The 18,728-nt window shown below is 44.6% G+C and overlaps 1 protein-coding gene across 1 annotated transcript in view; it reads left to right on the top strand.

Annotated features, from left to right (window-relative positions):
- LOC143925889 (uncharacterized) overlaps window positions 1-18,728 on the top strand; it is a 168,150-nt gene that overhangs the window by 97,551 nt on the left and 51,871 nt on the right. The window contains exon 33 of the mRNA XM_077450215.1: window positions 3,973-18,024. Coding sequence (XP_077306341.1) covers window positions 3,973-18,024 — 14,052 coding nt within the window. The remainder of the gene's footprint in view (window positions 1-3,972; window positions 18,025-18,728) is intronic.

The following is an 18,728-nucleotide window of genomic DNA, read 5'->3' as shown; positions in this document are numbered from 1 at the left end:
GGGTGGAGCCATGACGTCAGAGGACTCCTCCGCCAGCCACTGCCCTCCCACGGCCAGCCAGCGTTGCGAGGACGAGCCTCGCGCCTACTGAGACTAGCATGCATGTGCAGGAGTGACAGAGCGCGTTCTGTGAAGAAGCAGAGCACGCTCAGGTTACTCCTGCACATGTGCAGAATAAATCTTACCCCACATCCCCTGCTGTCTTCCTCCTTCTCCTCCCCCCTCGTTCCCCGCAGCCGGTGTTCTATCATATTGTGTCCCCCATTGGTTAGATTAGACAGATTCCGAAAATAGCCAAAGATGGCGAGCGGCCCTCTAATATCGACAGCCCTATGTCCACTTGGATGGTGGGGCTACCACCCCGACGCACGGCGCCGTTCATCTTCGGAGATTTTCCAAAGCTCCTTCTGCTCCGTACAGCGCAAGCGCTGCGCCTGCGCAGTACGGGGTGGACAATATCCAATGCCCGGACTCTATATGCCAGAACACCGGTGTCCTATCATATAAGGTCCCCCATCCGATAGTGTCCGCTGTGTACTGCGCATGCGCAGTACACAGCAACACAGATTCCGAAAATTGCCGAGGATGAACGGCGCCTGCGCCGTGAGTCCAGGTTCTATCCCCACCATCCAAGTGGACATAGAGTAGGAATATAAAAGAGCCGAGCGCAGCGAGGCCGAGTCCGAAGCGTGGCGAACAAAGCTCGCACGCGAGGGGCCCTCTAATATTCACAACCCTATGTCCGCTTGGATGGTGGGGCTACCACCTCCACTCACGGCGCAGGCGCCGTTCAGCTTCGATTTTCCGAAGCTTCGTCTGCTCCGTACTGCGCATGTGCAGTACGGGGCGGACACTATATGATGGCAGGACACTATCTGCCAGAACACCGGCTTCCCTCTCCTCTCCAATCCTCTCCTCTACCGCGGGCTGCGAGGGGGGGGGGGTGGAATCTGTCAAAATGGAGAGCGGAGAAAGGGGCTGGTATGTCAATCACTGGCCTCTTTCTTTTCTGAATGGGACACAGAGCGTTCGTTACCGATCGCTCTTTGTCCTGTGATAACTGAGCAGAGTAACCTGTGTGCTACTCTGCTCAGTTTATGAATGGAGAGGACTGGGGAATCTGTATCCTCTGTCCCTTTCTCTGTGTCAAATGAGAGACCCCTGACATGTCACCAAAGCCCCAACAGGGCTGAAATAAAAAATATCTAAAAATAAAATTGTAAAAAAAAAAAAAAGATACAAAAATGTAATTGAAAATAAAAAACGACTGACACCACAACCCCCCCCCCCCCATGCCAACACGGTCCAGAGCCCCAAGACCACTGACACTGACCACTACCCCACTGACACCGACCATTGACAACGACCACTGACACGTCCACTGACACCGACCACTACCCCACTGACACCAACCACTGACACCGTCTATTGACATCGACCACTACCCCACTGATACCGTCCACTGACAGCACTGACACCACTGACACCATCCACTGACACCGAACACTACCCCACTGACACTGACCACTACCCCACTGGCACCCTCCACTGACACCATCCACTGACACCAACCACTACCCCACTGACACTGCCCACTGACACCGACCACTGACACCAACCACTACCCCACTGACACCGACCACTACCCCACTGTCACCATCCACTGACACCAACCACTACCCCACTGACACTGTCCACTGACACTGACCACTGCCCCACTGACACCGACCACTGACACCAACCCCTACCCCACTGACACTGACTCCGTACACTGCCCCACTGACACCGTCCACTGCCCCACTGACATTGACACTGTCCACTGCCCCACTGACACTGACTCTGTCCACTGCCACACTGACTCCATCCACTGCCTCACTGACACTGACACTGACACCGTCCACTACCCCACTGACACCGACCATTGACAACGACCACTGACACGTCCACTGACACCGACCACTACCCCACTGACACCAACCACTGACACCGTCTATTGACATCGACCACTACCCCACTGATACCGTCCACTGACAGCACTGACACCACTGACACCATCCACTGACACCGAACACTACCCCACTGACACTGACCACTACCCCACTGGCACCCTCCACTGACACCATCCACTGACACCAACCACTACCCCACTGACACTGCCCACTGACACCGACCACTGACACCAACCACTACCCCACTGACACCGACCACTACCCCACTGTCACCATCCACTGACACCATCCACTGACACCGACCACTGACACCAACCACTACCCCACTGACACTGTCCACTGACACTGACCACTGCCCCACTGACACCGACCACTGACACCAACCCCTACCCCACTGACACTGACTCCGTACACTGCCCCACTGACACCGTCCACTGCCCCACTGACATTGACACTGTCCACTGCCCCACTGACACTGACTCTGTCCACTGCCACACTGACTCCATCCACTGCCTCACTGACACTGACACTGACACCGTCCACTGCCCCACTGACATTGACACTGTCCACTGCCCCACTGACACTGACTCTGTCCACTGCCACACTGACTCCATCCACTGCCTCATTGACACTGTCCACTACCCCACTGACACTGACACCATCCACTGCCCCACTGACACCGACCACCCCCTTTCCCAAAAGCACTGTGAAAAAAATATATTTAAAAAATAAAACCCCACCCTCCCATCATTGTTAGAATAGTACAGGCATACCCCACCTTTAAGTACACAATGGGGTTTATTTACTAAAGCAGAAAACTGCAAAATCAGGCTTACTTCTGCATAGAATCCAATGAGCTTCTAACCCCAGCTTGTTCAATTAAGCTTTTGTAATAAAACATGGAAGCTCATTGGTTTCTATGGAGCAGTGAGACTGATTTTTCACTTTTCAGCTTTAGTAAATAAACCTCATTGTATACTTAAAAATGGGGTATGCCTGTACAAAAATAAATTGTAAAAAAAAAATATTAAAAAAATGTAATTGTAAAAATTTATAAAAATAAAAAAATCCACTGGTCCCAAAAAACCTTTTGAAAAAAAAAAACAGTGAAAAGGAAAAATAATCTGACACTGTCCACCATCCTGCATGTACTGCCCACCACTGTACACTCCGCATCCCTGTGATTTGCACCGCATTGCTGTTCAGCTCACATGCGATGTCTGTGCGATGTGATTTCAGCCATACAAACTGTATGGCTAAAATCGCATCACATTCGGACCAAACTCGCACAGGACCCTTTTTTTGGTCCGCACCAGAATCGCATGGGTGTTCACACCTATGCGATCTGATTCATGTCCTAACTGTCAGTTCGCAGTGCGATATGCAAGCTGAAATGGGGGTGTCATTAACATTGTATGACACTCCCCAGCAGTTTGCATATGGCAGTGTGAACTGCTGTGCGAGTCGGATGTGATGTGGGAACCCACAGTGGATTCGCAGTCTTGGTAGGAGCAGTCAGGTGACATTTGTAGGCTGTATGCTTTGAGGCTCGGTTCACACTGGTATGATGCGGGAACCCTGCGAATCCACTGCGGGTTCCCCACATTGCATCCGACTCACACGGCAGTTCACACTGCCATATGCGAACTGCTGGGTTAACGACGCCCTCATTTCAGCTTGCATACCGCACTGCGAACTGACAGTTAGGACAGGGGGTGTGAATTGTGAACTTTTTACACAGGATGTAAATCACCTGTCACTCACAGCAAGGGGGAGGTTTTGACAAAGTTTTAGAGACTTTGTCAGAATTTCTCTAACTGAACAATAAAAGACAATTGCTCAGGGCTGAATTAAATCTGTGTGGCAAGACTGGGCTCAAATGATAGGATATAATATTCTCTACATTATGACATCAAAAAAAAAAAAATTGGGGGTTTACATCCACTTTAAGAAATGTGTTAGTGTCTTCTAGCCACAAAAGAGTCATTAAACACTACAGTAAATGTGTCTCCTATTCCAACAGTGACTACACCTACGCCCACCACTGAAACCTCAACGTCGACAACATACTCAACATCAACACCTACGATGACAACACCAAAGACAACAGTGACATCACATACGCCCACCACCTCTGAAACGACTTCATTAACAACACATTCAACATCAAGGTCCACTACTACAACAGCAAAACACAGCTCATCTAAACCCACTTCATCAGCAATTCAAACATCAACACCTACCACGTCTTCATCCACTCACAAAACAATAACAACTAGCACAGTAACCACTCATACACCCACCATCTCAGAAACTACAGAAACAACATCAACCACTCGAACAACTACTTCCACTGTCAAGACAACACCAAGTACAACAGAGACCACACAAACTCCTACTACTACTAAACTGACAACATTAACGCCGACTCCTACCTCAACCACTCACTCAACTTCTACCACAACGCCAACTACAAGAATCAGCACTCACACACCAACCATTTCAGAGACAACTAAATCAACAAAGCATTCAACATCAACACCAACTACAACTTCAACCACTCACACAACTATATCTACTACTAAAACACCAGCTACAACAAAGACAATACTTACACCGACTACTACTAAACCAACAACATCAACACCTACTCCTACTTTAACAAGTCCTACATCTTCCACCACAACGCCAACTACAATAAGCACTCATACACCAAGTACTACAAAGACAACTACATCAACAACACGCTCAACATCAACACTTACTACAACTTCAACCACTCACCCAACTACTTCTACTACTAAGACAACACTAACTACACCAGAGACAACACATACTTCCACTATCACTAAAACCACAAAATCTACACCTACTCCTTCTTCAACCACTTACACAACTTATACCACGCCATCTACAACAGTGAGCTCTCACACACCAACTACTTCAGAAACTACAACATCAACAACACATTCAACATCAACACCTACTACAACCTTAACCAGTCACCCAACTACTTCAACTACTAGGACAACACAAACTACACCAGAGAGTACACATACTTCCACTACCACAGAAAGCACAACATCAATGCCTACTTCTACTTCCACCAGTCACACAACTTCTACCACAACGCCAACTACAACAGTGAGCACTCACCACACACCAACCACTTCGGAGACAACTACATCAACAACACACTCAGCATCAACACCTACTACAACCTCAACCACGCATCCAACTACTTCAACTACACCAAGGACCACACATACTTCCACTAACACTAAAACCACAACATCAATTCCTACTCCTACTTCCACCAGTCACACAACTTCTACCACGATGCCAACTACAACAGTGAGCACTCACACACCAACCACTTCAGAAACTACAATATCAACAACACACTCAACATCAACACCTACTACAACCTCAACCACTCACCCAACTACTTTAACCACTAAGAAAACACTAACTACACCAGAGACCACACATACTTCCACTACCACTGAAACCACAACATCAAATCCTACGCCTACTTCCACCAGTCACACAACTTCTACTGCAACGCCAACTATGACAGTGAGCACTCACACACCAACCACTTCAGAAACGACATCATCAACAACACACTCAACATCAAAACCTACTACAACTTCAATCACTCACCCAACTGCTTCCACTACTAGGGCAACACCAACTACACCACAGACTACACATACTTCCACTACCACAGAAACCACAAAATCAATGCCTACTACTACTTCGACCACTCACACAACTTCTACCACAACGCCAACTACAACAGTGAGCACTCACACACCAACCACTTCAGAGACAACTATATCAACAACACACTCAACATTAACACCTACTACAACCTCAACCACTCATCCAACTTCTTCCACTACTAAGACAACATCAACTTCACCAGAGACTACACATACTTCCACTACCACTGAAACCACAAAACCAACACCTACTTCTACTTCAACCACTCACACAACTTCTACCACAACGCCAACTACAAGAGTAAGCACTCACACACCAACCACTTCAGAAACTACATCAACAACACATTCAACATCAACGCATACGACAACCTCAACCACTCATCCAACTACTTCAACTACTAAAACTACACCAAGGACCACACATACTTCCACTAACACTAAAACCACAACATCAACACCTACTCCTACTTCGACCACTCACACAACTCCTACCACAACGCCAACTACAACAGTTAGCACTCACACACCAACCACTTCAGAAACTACAACATCAACCACACATTCAACATCAACATCTACTACAACTTCAACCACTCATCCAACTACTTCAACTACTAAAACAACACCAACTACAGCAGAGACTACACATACTTTCACTACCACCGAAACCACAAGACCAACACCTACTCCTACTTCAACCACTCTCACAACTTCTACCACAACACCATTTACAACAGTAAGCACTCACACACCAACTACTTCAGAGACAACTACATTAACAACACACTCAACATCAACACCTTCTACAACCACTCACACAGTTACTTCCACTACTAAGACAACATCAACTACACCAGAGACTACACATACTTCCACTACCACTGAAACCACAAAACCGACACCTACTCTTTCAACCACTCACACAACTTCTACCACAACGCCATTTACAACAGTGAGCACTCACTCACCAACCACTTCAGAAACTACAACACACTCAACATTAACACCTACTACAACCTCAACCACTCATCCAACTTCTTCCACTACTAAGACAACATCAACTTCACCAGAGACTACACATACTTCCACTACCACTGAAACCACAAAACCAACACCTACTTCTACTTCAACCACTCACACAACTTCTAACACAACGCCATTTACATCAGTGAGCACCCACACACCAAGTACTTCAGAGACAACTACATCAACAACACACTCAACATCAACACCTTCTACAACCACTCACACCGCTACTTCCACTACTAAGACAACACCAACTACACCAAGGACCACACAAACTTCCACTACCACTAAAACCACAACATCAATGCCTACTCCTACTTCCACCACTCACACAACTTCTACCACAACGCCAACTACAACAGTAAGCAATCACACACCAACCACTTCAGAAACTACAACACACTCAACATCAACACCTACTACGACCTCAACCACTCATACAACTAGTTCAACTACTTCCACTACTAAGACTACACCAACGACCACACATACTTCCACTACCACTAAAACCACAACATCAACACCTACTTCCACCACAACGCCATTTACAACAGTGAGCACTCACACACCATCCACTTCAGAAACTACAGCACACTCAACATCAAAACCTACTACAACTTCAACCACTCACCCAACTACTTCCACTACTAGGGCAACACCAACTACACCACAGACTACACATACTTCCACTACCACAGAAACCACAAAATCAATGCCTACTACTACTTCGACCACTCACACAACTTCTACCACAACGCCAACTACAAGAGTGAGCACTCACACACCAACCACTTCAGAGACAACTACATCAACAACACACTCAACATCAACACCTACTACAACTTCACCCACTCATACAACTACTTCAACTACTAGAACAACACCAACTACACCAGAGACTACACATACTTCCACTACCACTGAAACCACAAAATCAACACCTACTCCTACTTCGACCACTCACACAACTTCTACCACAACGCCAACTACAAGAGTGAGCACTCACACACCAACCACTTCAGAAACTACAACATCAACAACACATTCAACATCAACGCATACGACAACCTCAACCACTCATCCAACTACTTCAACTACTAAAACTCCACCAAGGACCACACATACTTCCACTAACACTAAAACCACAACATCAACACCTACTCCTACTTCGACCACTCACACAACTTCTACCACAACGCCAACTACAACAGTTAGCACTCAAAGACCAACCACTTCAGAAACTACAACATCAACCACACATTCAACATCAACACCTACTACAACTTCAACCACTCATCCAACTACTTCAACTACTAAAACAACACCAACTACACCAGAGACTACACATATTTCCACTACCACCGAAACCACAAAACCAACACCTACTCCTACTTCAACCACTCTCACAACTTCTACCACGTCACCATTTACCACAGTGAGCACTCACATACCAACTACTTCAGAGACAACTACATTAACAACACACTCAACATCAACACCTACAACCACTCACACCGCTACTTCCACTACTAAGACAACACCAACTACACCGGAGACTACACATACTTCCACTACCACTGAAACCACAAAACCGACACCTACTCCTTCAACCACTCACACAACTTCTACCACAACGCCATTTACAACGGTGAGCACTCACTCACCAACCACTTCAGAAACTACAATACACTCAACATTAACACCTACTACAACCTCAACCACTCATCCAACTTCTCCCACTACTAAGACAACATCAACTACACCAGAGACTACACATACTTCCACTACCACTGAAACCACAAAACCAACACCTACTCCTACTTCAACCACTCACACAACTTCTACCACTACGCCATTTACATCAGTGAGCACCCACACACCAACTACTTCAGAGACAACTACATCAACAACACACTCAACATCAACACCTTCTACAACCACTCACACCGCTACTTCCACTACTAAGACAACACCAACTACACCAAGGACCACACAAACGTCCACTATCACTAAAACCACAACATCAATGCCTACTCCTACTTCCACCACTCACACAACTTCTACCACAACGCCAACTACAACAGTAAGCAATCACACACCAACCACTTCAGAAACTACAACATCTACAACACACTCAACATCAACACCTACTACGACCTCAACCACTCATACAACTAGTTCAACTACTTCCACTACTAAGACTACACCAACGACCACACATACTTCCACTACCACTAAAACCACAACATCAACACCTACTTCCACCACAGCGCCATTTACAACAGTGAGCACTCACGCACCAACCACTTCAGAAACTACAACACATTCAACATTAACACCTACTACAACCTCAACCACTCATCCAACTTCTTCCACTACTAAGACAACACCAACTACACCAGAGACTACACATACTTCCACTACCACCGAAACCACAAAACCAACACCTACTCCTACTTCAACCACTCTCACAACTTCTACCACAACACCATTTACAACAGTGAGCACTGACACACCAACTACTTCAGAGACAACTACATTAACAACACACTCAACATCAACACCTTCTACAACCACTCACACAGTTACTTCCACTACTAAGACAACATCAACTACACCAGAGACTACACATACTTCCACTACCACTGAAACCACAAAACCAACTACTCACACAACTTCTACCACAACGCCATTTACAACGGTGAGCACTCACTCACCAACCACTTCAGAAACTACAACACACTCAACATTAACACCTGCTACAACCTCAACCACTCATCCAACTTCTTCCACTACTAAGACAACATCAACTACACCAGAGACTACACATACTTCCACTACCACTGAAACCACAAAACCAACACCTACTCCTACTTCAACCACTCACACAACGTCTAACACAACACCATTTACATCAATGAGCACCCACACACCAACTACTTCAGAGACAACTACATCAACAACACACTCAACATCAACACCTTCTACAACCACTCACACCGCTACTTCCACTACTAAGACAACACCAACTACACCAAGGACCACACAAACTTCCACTACCACTAAAACCACAACATCAATGCCTACTCCTACTTCCACCATTCACACAACTTCTACCACAACGCCAACTACAACAATAAGCAATCACACACCAACCACTTCAGAAACTACAACATCTACAACACACTCAACATCAACACCTACTACGACCTCAACCACTCATACAACTAGTTCAACTACTTCCACTACTAAGACTACACCAACGACCACACATACTTCCACTTCCACTAAAACCACAACATCAACACCTACTTCCACCACAACGCCATTTACAACAGTGAGCACTCACACACCAACCACTTCAGAAACTACAACACACTCAACATTAACACCTACTACAACCTCAACCACTCATCCAAGTTCTTCCACTTCTAAGACAACACCAACTACACCAGAGACTACACATACTTCCACTACCACCGAAACCACAAAACCAATACCTACTCCTACTTCAACCACTCTCACAACTTCTACCACAACACCATTTACAACAGTGAGCACTCACACACCAACTACTTCAGAGACAACTACATTAACAACACACTCAACATCAACATCTTCTACAACCACTCACACAGTTACTTTCACTACAAAGACAACATCAACTACACCAGAGACTACACATACTTCCACTACCACTGAAACCACAAAACCGACACCTACTCCTTCAACCACTCACACAACTTCTACCACAACGCCATTTACAACGGTGAGCACTCACTCACCAACCACTTCAGAAACTACAACACACTCAACATTAACACCTACTGCAACCTCAACCACTCATCCAACTTCTTCCACTACTAAGACAACATCAACTACACCAGAGACTACACACACTTCCACTACCACTGAAACCACAAAACCAACACCTACTCCTACTTCAACCACTCACACAACTTCTAACACAACGCCATTTACATCAGTGAGCACCCACACACCAACTACTTCAGAGACAACTACATCAACAACACACTCAACATCAACACCTTCTACAACCACTCACACCGCTACTTCCACTACTAAGACAACACCAACTACACCAAGGACCACACAAACTTCCACTACCACTAGAACCACAACATCAATGCCTACTCCTACTTCCACCACTCATACAACTTCTACCACAACGCCAACTACAACAGTAAGCAATCACACACCAACCACTTCAGAAACTACAACATCTACAACACACTCAACATCAACACCTACTACGACCTCAACCACTCATACAACTAGTTCAACTACTTCCACTACTAAGACTACACCAACGACCACACATACTTCCACTACCACTAAAACCACAACATCAACACCTACTTCCACCACAACGCCATTTACAACAGTGAGTACTCACACACCAACCACTTCAGAAACTACAACACACTCAACATTAACACCTACTACAACCTCAACCACTCATCCAACTTCTTCCACTACTAAGACAACACCAACTACACCAGAGACTACACATACTTCCACTACCACTGAAACCACAAAACCAACACCTACTCCTTCAACCACTCACACAACTTCTACGACAACGCCATTTACATCAGTGAGCACCCACACACCAAGTACCTCAGAGACAACTACATCAACAACACACTCAACATCAACACCTACAACCACTCACACCGCTACTTCCACTACTAAGACAACACCAACTACACCAAGGACCACACAAACTTCCACTACCACTAAAACCACAACATCAATGCCTACTCCTACTTCCACCACTCACACAACTTCTACCACAACGCCAACTACAACAGTAAGCAATCACACACCAACCACTTCAGAAACGACAACATCTACAACACACTCAACATCAACACCTACTACGACCTCAACCACTCATACAACTAGTTCAACTACTTCCACTACTAAGACTACACCAACGACCACACATACTTCCACTACCACTAAAACCACAACATCAACACCTACTTCCACCACAACACCATTTACAACAGTGAGCACTCACACACCAACCACTTCAGAAACTACAGCACACTCAACATTAACACCTACTACAACCTCAACCACTCATCCAACTTCTTCCACTACTAAGACAACACCAACTACACCAGAAACTACACATACTTCCACTACCACCGAAACCACAAAACCAACACCTACTCCTACTTCAACCACTCTCACAACTTCTACCACAACACCATTTACAACAGTGAGCACTCACACACCAACTACTTCAGAGACAACAACATTAATAACACACTCAACATCAACACCTTCTACAACTACTCACACAGTTACTTCCACTACTAAGACAACATCAACTACACCAGAGACTACACATACTTCCACTACCACGGAAACCACAAAACCGACACTTACTCCTTCAACCACTCACACAACTTCTACCACAACGCCAACTACAACAGTAAGCAATCACACACCAACCACTTCAGAAACTACATCTACAAAACACTCAACATCAACACCTACTACGACCTCAACCACTCATACATCTAGTTCAACTACTTCCACTACTAAGACTACACCAACAACCACACATACTTCCACTACCACTAAAACCACAACATCAACACCTACTTCCACCACAACGCCATTTACAACAGTGAGTACTCACACACCAACCACTTCAGGAACTACAACACACTCAACATTAACACCTACTACAACCTCAACCACTCATCCAACTTCTTCCACTACTAAGACAACACCAACTACACCAGAGACTACACATACTTCCACTACCACTGAAACCACAAAACCAACACCTACTCCTTCAACCACTCACACAACTTCTACGACAACGCCATTTACATCAGTGAGCAATCACACACCAACCTCTTCAGAAACTACATCTAGAACACACTCAACATCAACACCTACTACGACCTCAACCACTCATACATCTAGTTCAACTACTTCCACTACTAAGACTACACCAACGACCACACATACTTCCACTACCACTAAAACCACAACATCAACACCTACTTCCACCACAACACCATTTACAACAGTGAGTACTCACACACCAACCACTTCAGAAACTACAACACACTCAACATTAACACCTACTACAACCTCAACCACTCATCCAACTTCTTCCACTACTAAGGCAACACCAACTACACCAGAGACTACACATACTTCCACTACCACTGAAACCACAAAACCAACACCTACTCCTTCAACCACTCACACAACTTCTACGACAACGCCATTTACATCAGTGAGCACCCACACACCAAGTACTTCAGAGACAACTACATCAACAACACACTCAACATCAACACCTACAACCACTCACACCGCTACTTCCACTACTAAGACAACACCAACTACACCAAAGACCACACAAACTTCCACTACCACTAAAACCACAACATCAATGCCTACTCCTACTTCCACCACTCACACAACGTCTACCACAACGCCAACTACAACAGTAAGCAATCACACACCAACCACTTCAGAAACTACAACATCTACAACACACTCAACATCAACACCTACTACGACCTCTACCACTCATACATCTAGTTCAACTACTTCCACTACTAAGACTACACCAACGGCCACACATACTTCCACTACCACTAAAACCACAACATCAACACCTACTTCCACCACAACGCCATTTACAACAGTGAGTACTCACACACCAACCACTTCAGAAACTACAACACACTCAACATTAACACCTACTACAACCTCAACCACTCATCCAACTTCTCCCACTACTAAGACAACATCAACTACACCAGAGACTACACATACTTCCACTACCACTGAAACCACAAAACCAACACCTACTCCTTCAACCACTCACACAACTTCTACGACAACGCCATTTACATCAGTGAGCACCCACACATCAAGTACTTCAGAGACAACTACATCAACAACACACTCAACATCAACACCTTCTACAACCACTCACACCGCTACTTCCACTACTAAGACAACACCAACTACACCAAGGACCACACAAACTTCCACTACCACTAAAACCACAACATCAACACCTACTTCCACCACAACGCCATTTACAACAGTGAGCACTCACACACCAACCACTTCAGAAACTACAACACACTCAACATTAACACCTACTACAACCTCAACCACTCATCCAACTTCTTCCACTACTAAGACAACACCAACTACACCAGAGACTACACATACTTCCACTACCACTGAAACCACAAAACCAACACCTACTCCTTCAACCACTCACACAACTTCTACAACAACGCCATTTACATCAGTGAGCACCCACACACCAACTACTTCAGAGACAACTACATCAACAACACACTCAATATCAACACCTACAACCACTCACACCGCTACTTCCACTACTAAGACAACACCAACTACACCAAGGACCACACAAACTTCCACTACCACTAAAACCACAACATCAATGCCTACTCCTACTTCCACCACTCACACAACTTCTATCACAACGCCAACTACAACAGTAAGCAATCACACACCAACCACTTCAGAAACTACAACATCTACAACACACTCAACATCAACACCTACTACGACCTCAACCACTCATACAACTAGTTCAACTACTTCCACTACTAAGACTACACCAACGACCACACATACTTCCACTACCACTAAAACCACAACATTAACACCTACTTCCACCACAACGCCATTTACAACAGTGAGCACTCACACACCAACCACTTCAGAAACTACAGCACACTCAACATTAACACCTACTACAACCTCAACCACTCATCCAACTTCTTCCACTACTAAGACAACACCAACTACACCAGAAACTACACATACTTCCACTACCACCGAAACCACAAAACCAACACCTACTCCTACTTCAACCACTCTCACAACTTCTACCACAACGCCATTTACCACAGTGAGCACTCACACACCAACTACTTCAGAGACAACAACATTAATAACACACTCAACATCAACACCTTCTACAACTACTCACATTGTTACTTCCACTACTAAGACCACATCAACTACACCAGAGACTACACATACTTCCACTACCACGGAAACCACAAAACCGACACCTACTCCTTCAACCACTCACACAACTTCTACCACAACGCCATTTACAACGGTGAGCACTCACTCACCAACCACTTCAGAAACTACAACACACTCAACATTAACACCTACTACAACCTCAACCACTCATCCAACTTCTTCCACTACTAAGACAACATCAACTACACCAGAAACTACACATACTTCCACTACCACCGAAACCACAAAACTAACACCTACTCCTACTTCAAACACTCTCACAACTTCTACCAGAACGCCATTTACAACAGTGAGCACTCACACACTAACTAATTCAGAGACAACAACATTAATAATACACTCAACATCAACACCTTCTACAACTACTCACACAGTTACTTCCACTACTAAGACCACATCAACTACACCAGAAACTACACATACTTCAACTACCACTGAAACCACAAAACCGACACCTACTCCTTCAACCACTCACACAACTTCTACCACAACGCCATTTACAACGGTAAGCACTCACTCACCAACCACTTCAGAAACTACAACACACTCAACATTAACACCTACTACAACCTCAACCACTCATCCAACTTCTTCCACTACTAAGACAACATCAACTACACCAGAGACTACACATACTTCCACTACCACTGAAACCACAAAACCAATACCTACTCCTACTTCAACCACTCACACAACTTCTACCATAACGCCATTTACATCAGTGAGCACCCACACACCAAGTACTTCAGAGACAACTACATCAACAACACACTCAACATCAACACCTTCTACAACCACTCACACCGCTACTTCCACTACTAAGACAACACGAACTACACCAAGGACCACACAAACTTCCACCACCACTGAAACCACAACATCAATGCCTACTCCTACTTCCCCCACTCACACAACCTCTACCACAACGCCAACTACAACAGTAAGCAATCACACACCAACCACTTCAGAAACTACAACACACTCAACATTAACACCTACTACAACCTCAACCACTCATCCAACTTCTTCCACTACTAAGACAACACCAACTACACCAGAGACTACACATACTTCCACTACCACTGAAACCACAAAACCAACACCTACTCCTTCAACCACTCACACAACTTCTACGACAATGCCATTTACATCAGTGAGCACCCACACACCAAGTACTTCAGAGACAACTACATCAACAACACACTCAACATCAACACCTTCTACAACCACTCACACCGCTACTTCCACTACTAAGACAACACCAACTACACCAAGGACCACACAAACTTCCACTACCACTAAAACCACAACATCAATGCCTACTCCTACTTCCACCACTCACACAACTTCTACCACAACACCAACTACAACAGTAAGCAATCACACACCAACCACTTCAGAAACTAAAACATCTACAACAAACTCAACATCAACACCTACTACGACTTCAACCACTCATACAACTAGTTCAACTACTTCCACTACTAAGACTACACCAACGACCACACATACTTCCACTACCACTAAAACCACAACATCAACACCTACTTCCACCACAACGCCATTTACAACAGTGAGCACTCACACACCAACCACTTCAGAAACTACAGCACACTCAACATTAACACCTACTACAACCTCAACCACTCATCCAACTTCTTCCACTACTAAGACAACACCAACTACACCAGAAACTACACATACTTCCACTACCACCGAAACCACAAAACCAACACCTACTCCTACTTCAACCACTCTCACAACTTCTACCACAACGCCATTTACCACAGTGAGCACTCACACACCAACTACTTCAGAGACAACAACATTAATAACACACTCAACATCAACACCTTCTACAACTACTCACACAGTTACTTCCACTACTAAGACAACATCAACTACACCAGAGACTACACATACTTCCACTACCACGGAAACCACAAAACCGACACCTACTCCTTCAACCACTCACACAACTTCTACCACAACGCCAACTACAACAGTAAGCAATCACACACCAACCACTTCAGAAACTACAACATCTACAACACACTCAACATCAACACCTACTACGACCTCAACCACTCATACATCTAGTTCAACTACTTCCACTACTAAGACTACACCAAAGACCACACATACTTCCACCACCACTAAAACCACAACATCAACACCTACTTCTACTTCCACCACTCACAGAACTTCTACCACAACGCCATTTACAACAGTGAGCACACACACACCAGCCACTTCAGAAACTACAACATCAACAACACACTCAACATCAACACCTACTACGACCTCAACCACTCATACAACTACTACTACTAGTAAGACAACACCAACTACAACAGTGACCACTCATACGCCAACCATAACTAAAACCACTACATTAACCCCAACTACAACTTCAACAATTCATACAACTTATACAACAACACCAACTACAATTACAACTACACAATCACCCACTTGTTGTATGACCACAACATCAACAACCACTGAAACCACAACATTAACATCTTCCACTACTTCAACCACTGAAACCACATCTACTACAACTACACCATATACAACTGTTACAACACATACACCAGCCACATCTGAATCTACCACATCAACAACACACTCAACATCAACATCAACATCAACACCTACTACAAATTCAACCATTCACACAACTACTACTAGTAAGACAACACCAACTACAACAGTGACCACTCATACTCCAACCATAACTAAAACCACTACATTAACCCCAACTACGACTTCAACAATTCATACAACTTATACGACAACACCAACTACAATTACAACTACACAGCCACCCACTTGTTGTATGACCACAACATCAACGACCACTGAAACCACAACATTAACATCTTCCACTACTTCTACTGCTTCAACCACTGAAACCACATCTACTACAACTACACCATATACAACTGTTACAACACATACACCAGCCACATCTGAATCTACCATATCAACAACACACTCAACTTCAACCCCTGCTTCAAACTCAACAACTCACACAACTACATCTACTAAGAAAACAGAGCCAACCACACCAATTACTTCTCATACACCCTCCATATCTAGCCCTACAACTTCTTTCAGTTCTACTCCAATTACAGTTATTATTAGAACTCATTCGTCAACACATCCATCTTCTGCGGCTCAAGAAAGTGGAACATCTTCAATTACTTCCAGTAAGTTTTTGCACATGGGAAAATAATTTTTACCACACTACCGTTTAATGCACGCTGTTTTTACTGGTATAACAAAAACATTTCTTTCCTTGAATGTCTTTTTTTTTTCAACTATTGTGTTATATCATCAGTCCAGGCATCATCTTATGCAGAGTTGAAATGTTTTATTTTTTGTTTTTCACTTGTCAAAGGAACTTTATAGCACTAGTTTTTAATACACCGGTGGTGCCATTCAGTTATTTTATTTCACTCTAAGCCCTTGTACACACGGTCGGACATTCTGACAACCAAATCCATTGGATTTTGTCCGACGGATTTTGTCCAATGGATTTTGTCCGAAACTGTTGCATACACACGGTCGGACAAAGTTGTCGGAAAATCCGATCGTACATAACGTGATGACATATTTCCTCACGACGGGACTACGTTCAGGCTAGTAGCAAATAGCTTTGGTCTAGGAATTTGATCTGAGCATGCGTGGCACTTTGTCCGATCGGATTTCTCTACATACAATCGTACAAAGTCTGATCGAATCATGTTGTCGGAAAATTTCATAGCCCAGCTGGAAAACTTGGTCCGTCGGATATTCCGACGGAAACAGTCCGATGGAGCCCACATACTGTCGGATTATCTGACAACACAGTCCTATCGGACATTGTCCATCGGAATATCCGACCGTGTGTACAAGGGCTAACTCCTCTGAT

Source organism: Lithobates pipiens, unplaced genomic scaffold, assembly GCF_037356315.1.
Source record: "Lithobates pipiens isolate NorthernLeopardFrog02 unplaced genomic scaffold, aLitPip1_a1.2 Scaffold_10, whole genome shotgun sequence".
Lineage (NCBI taxonomy): Eukaryota > Metazoa > Chordata > Amphibia > Anura > Ranidae > Lithobates > Lithobates pipiens.
This window is presented reverse-complemented; position numbering and strand designations above follow the sequence as displayed.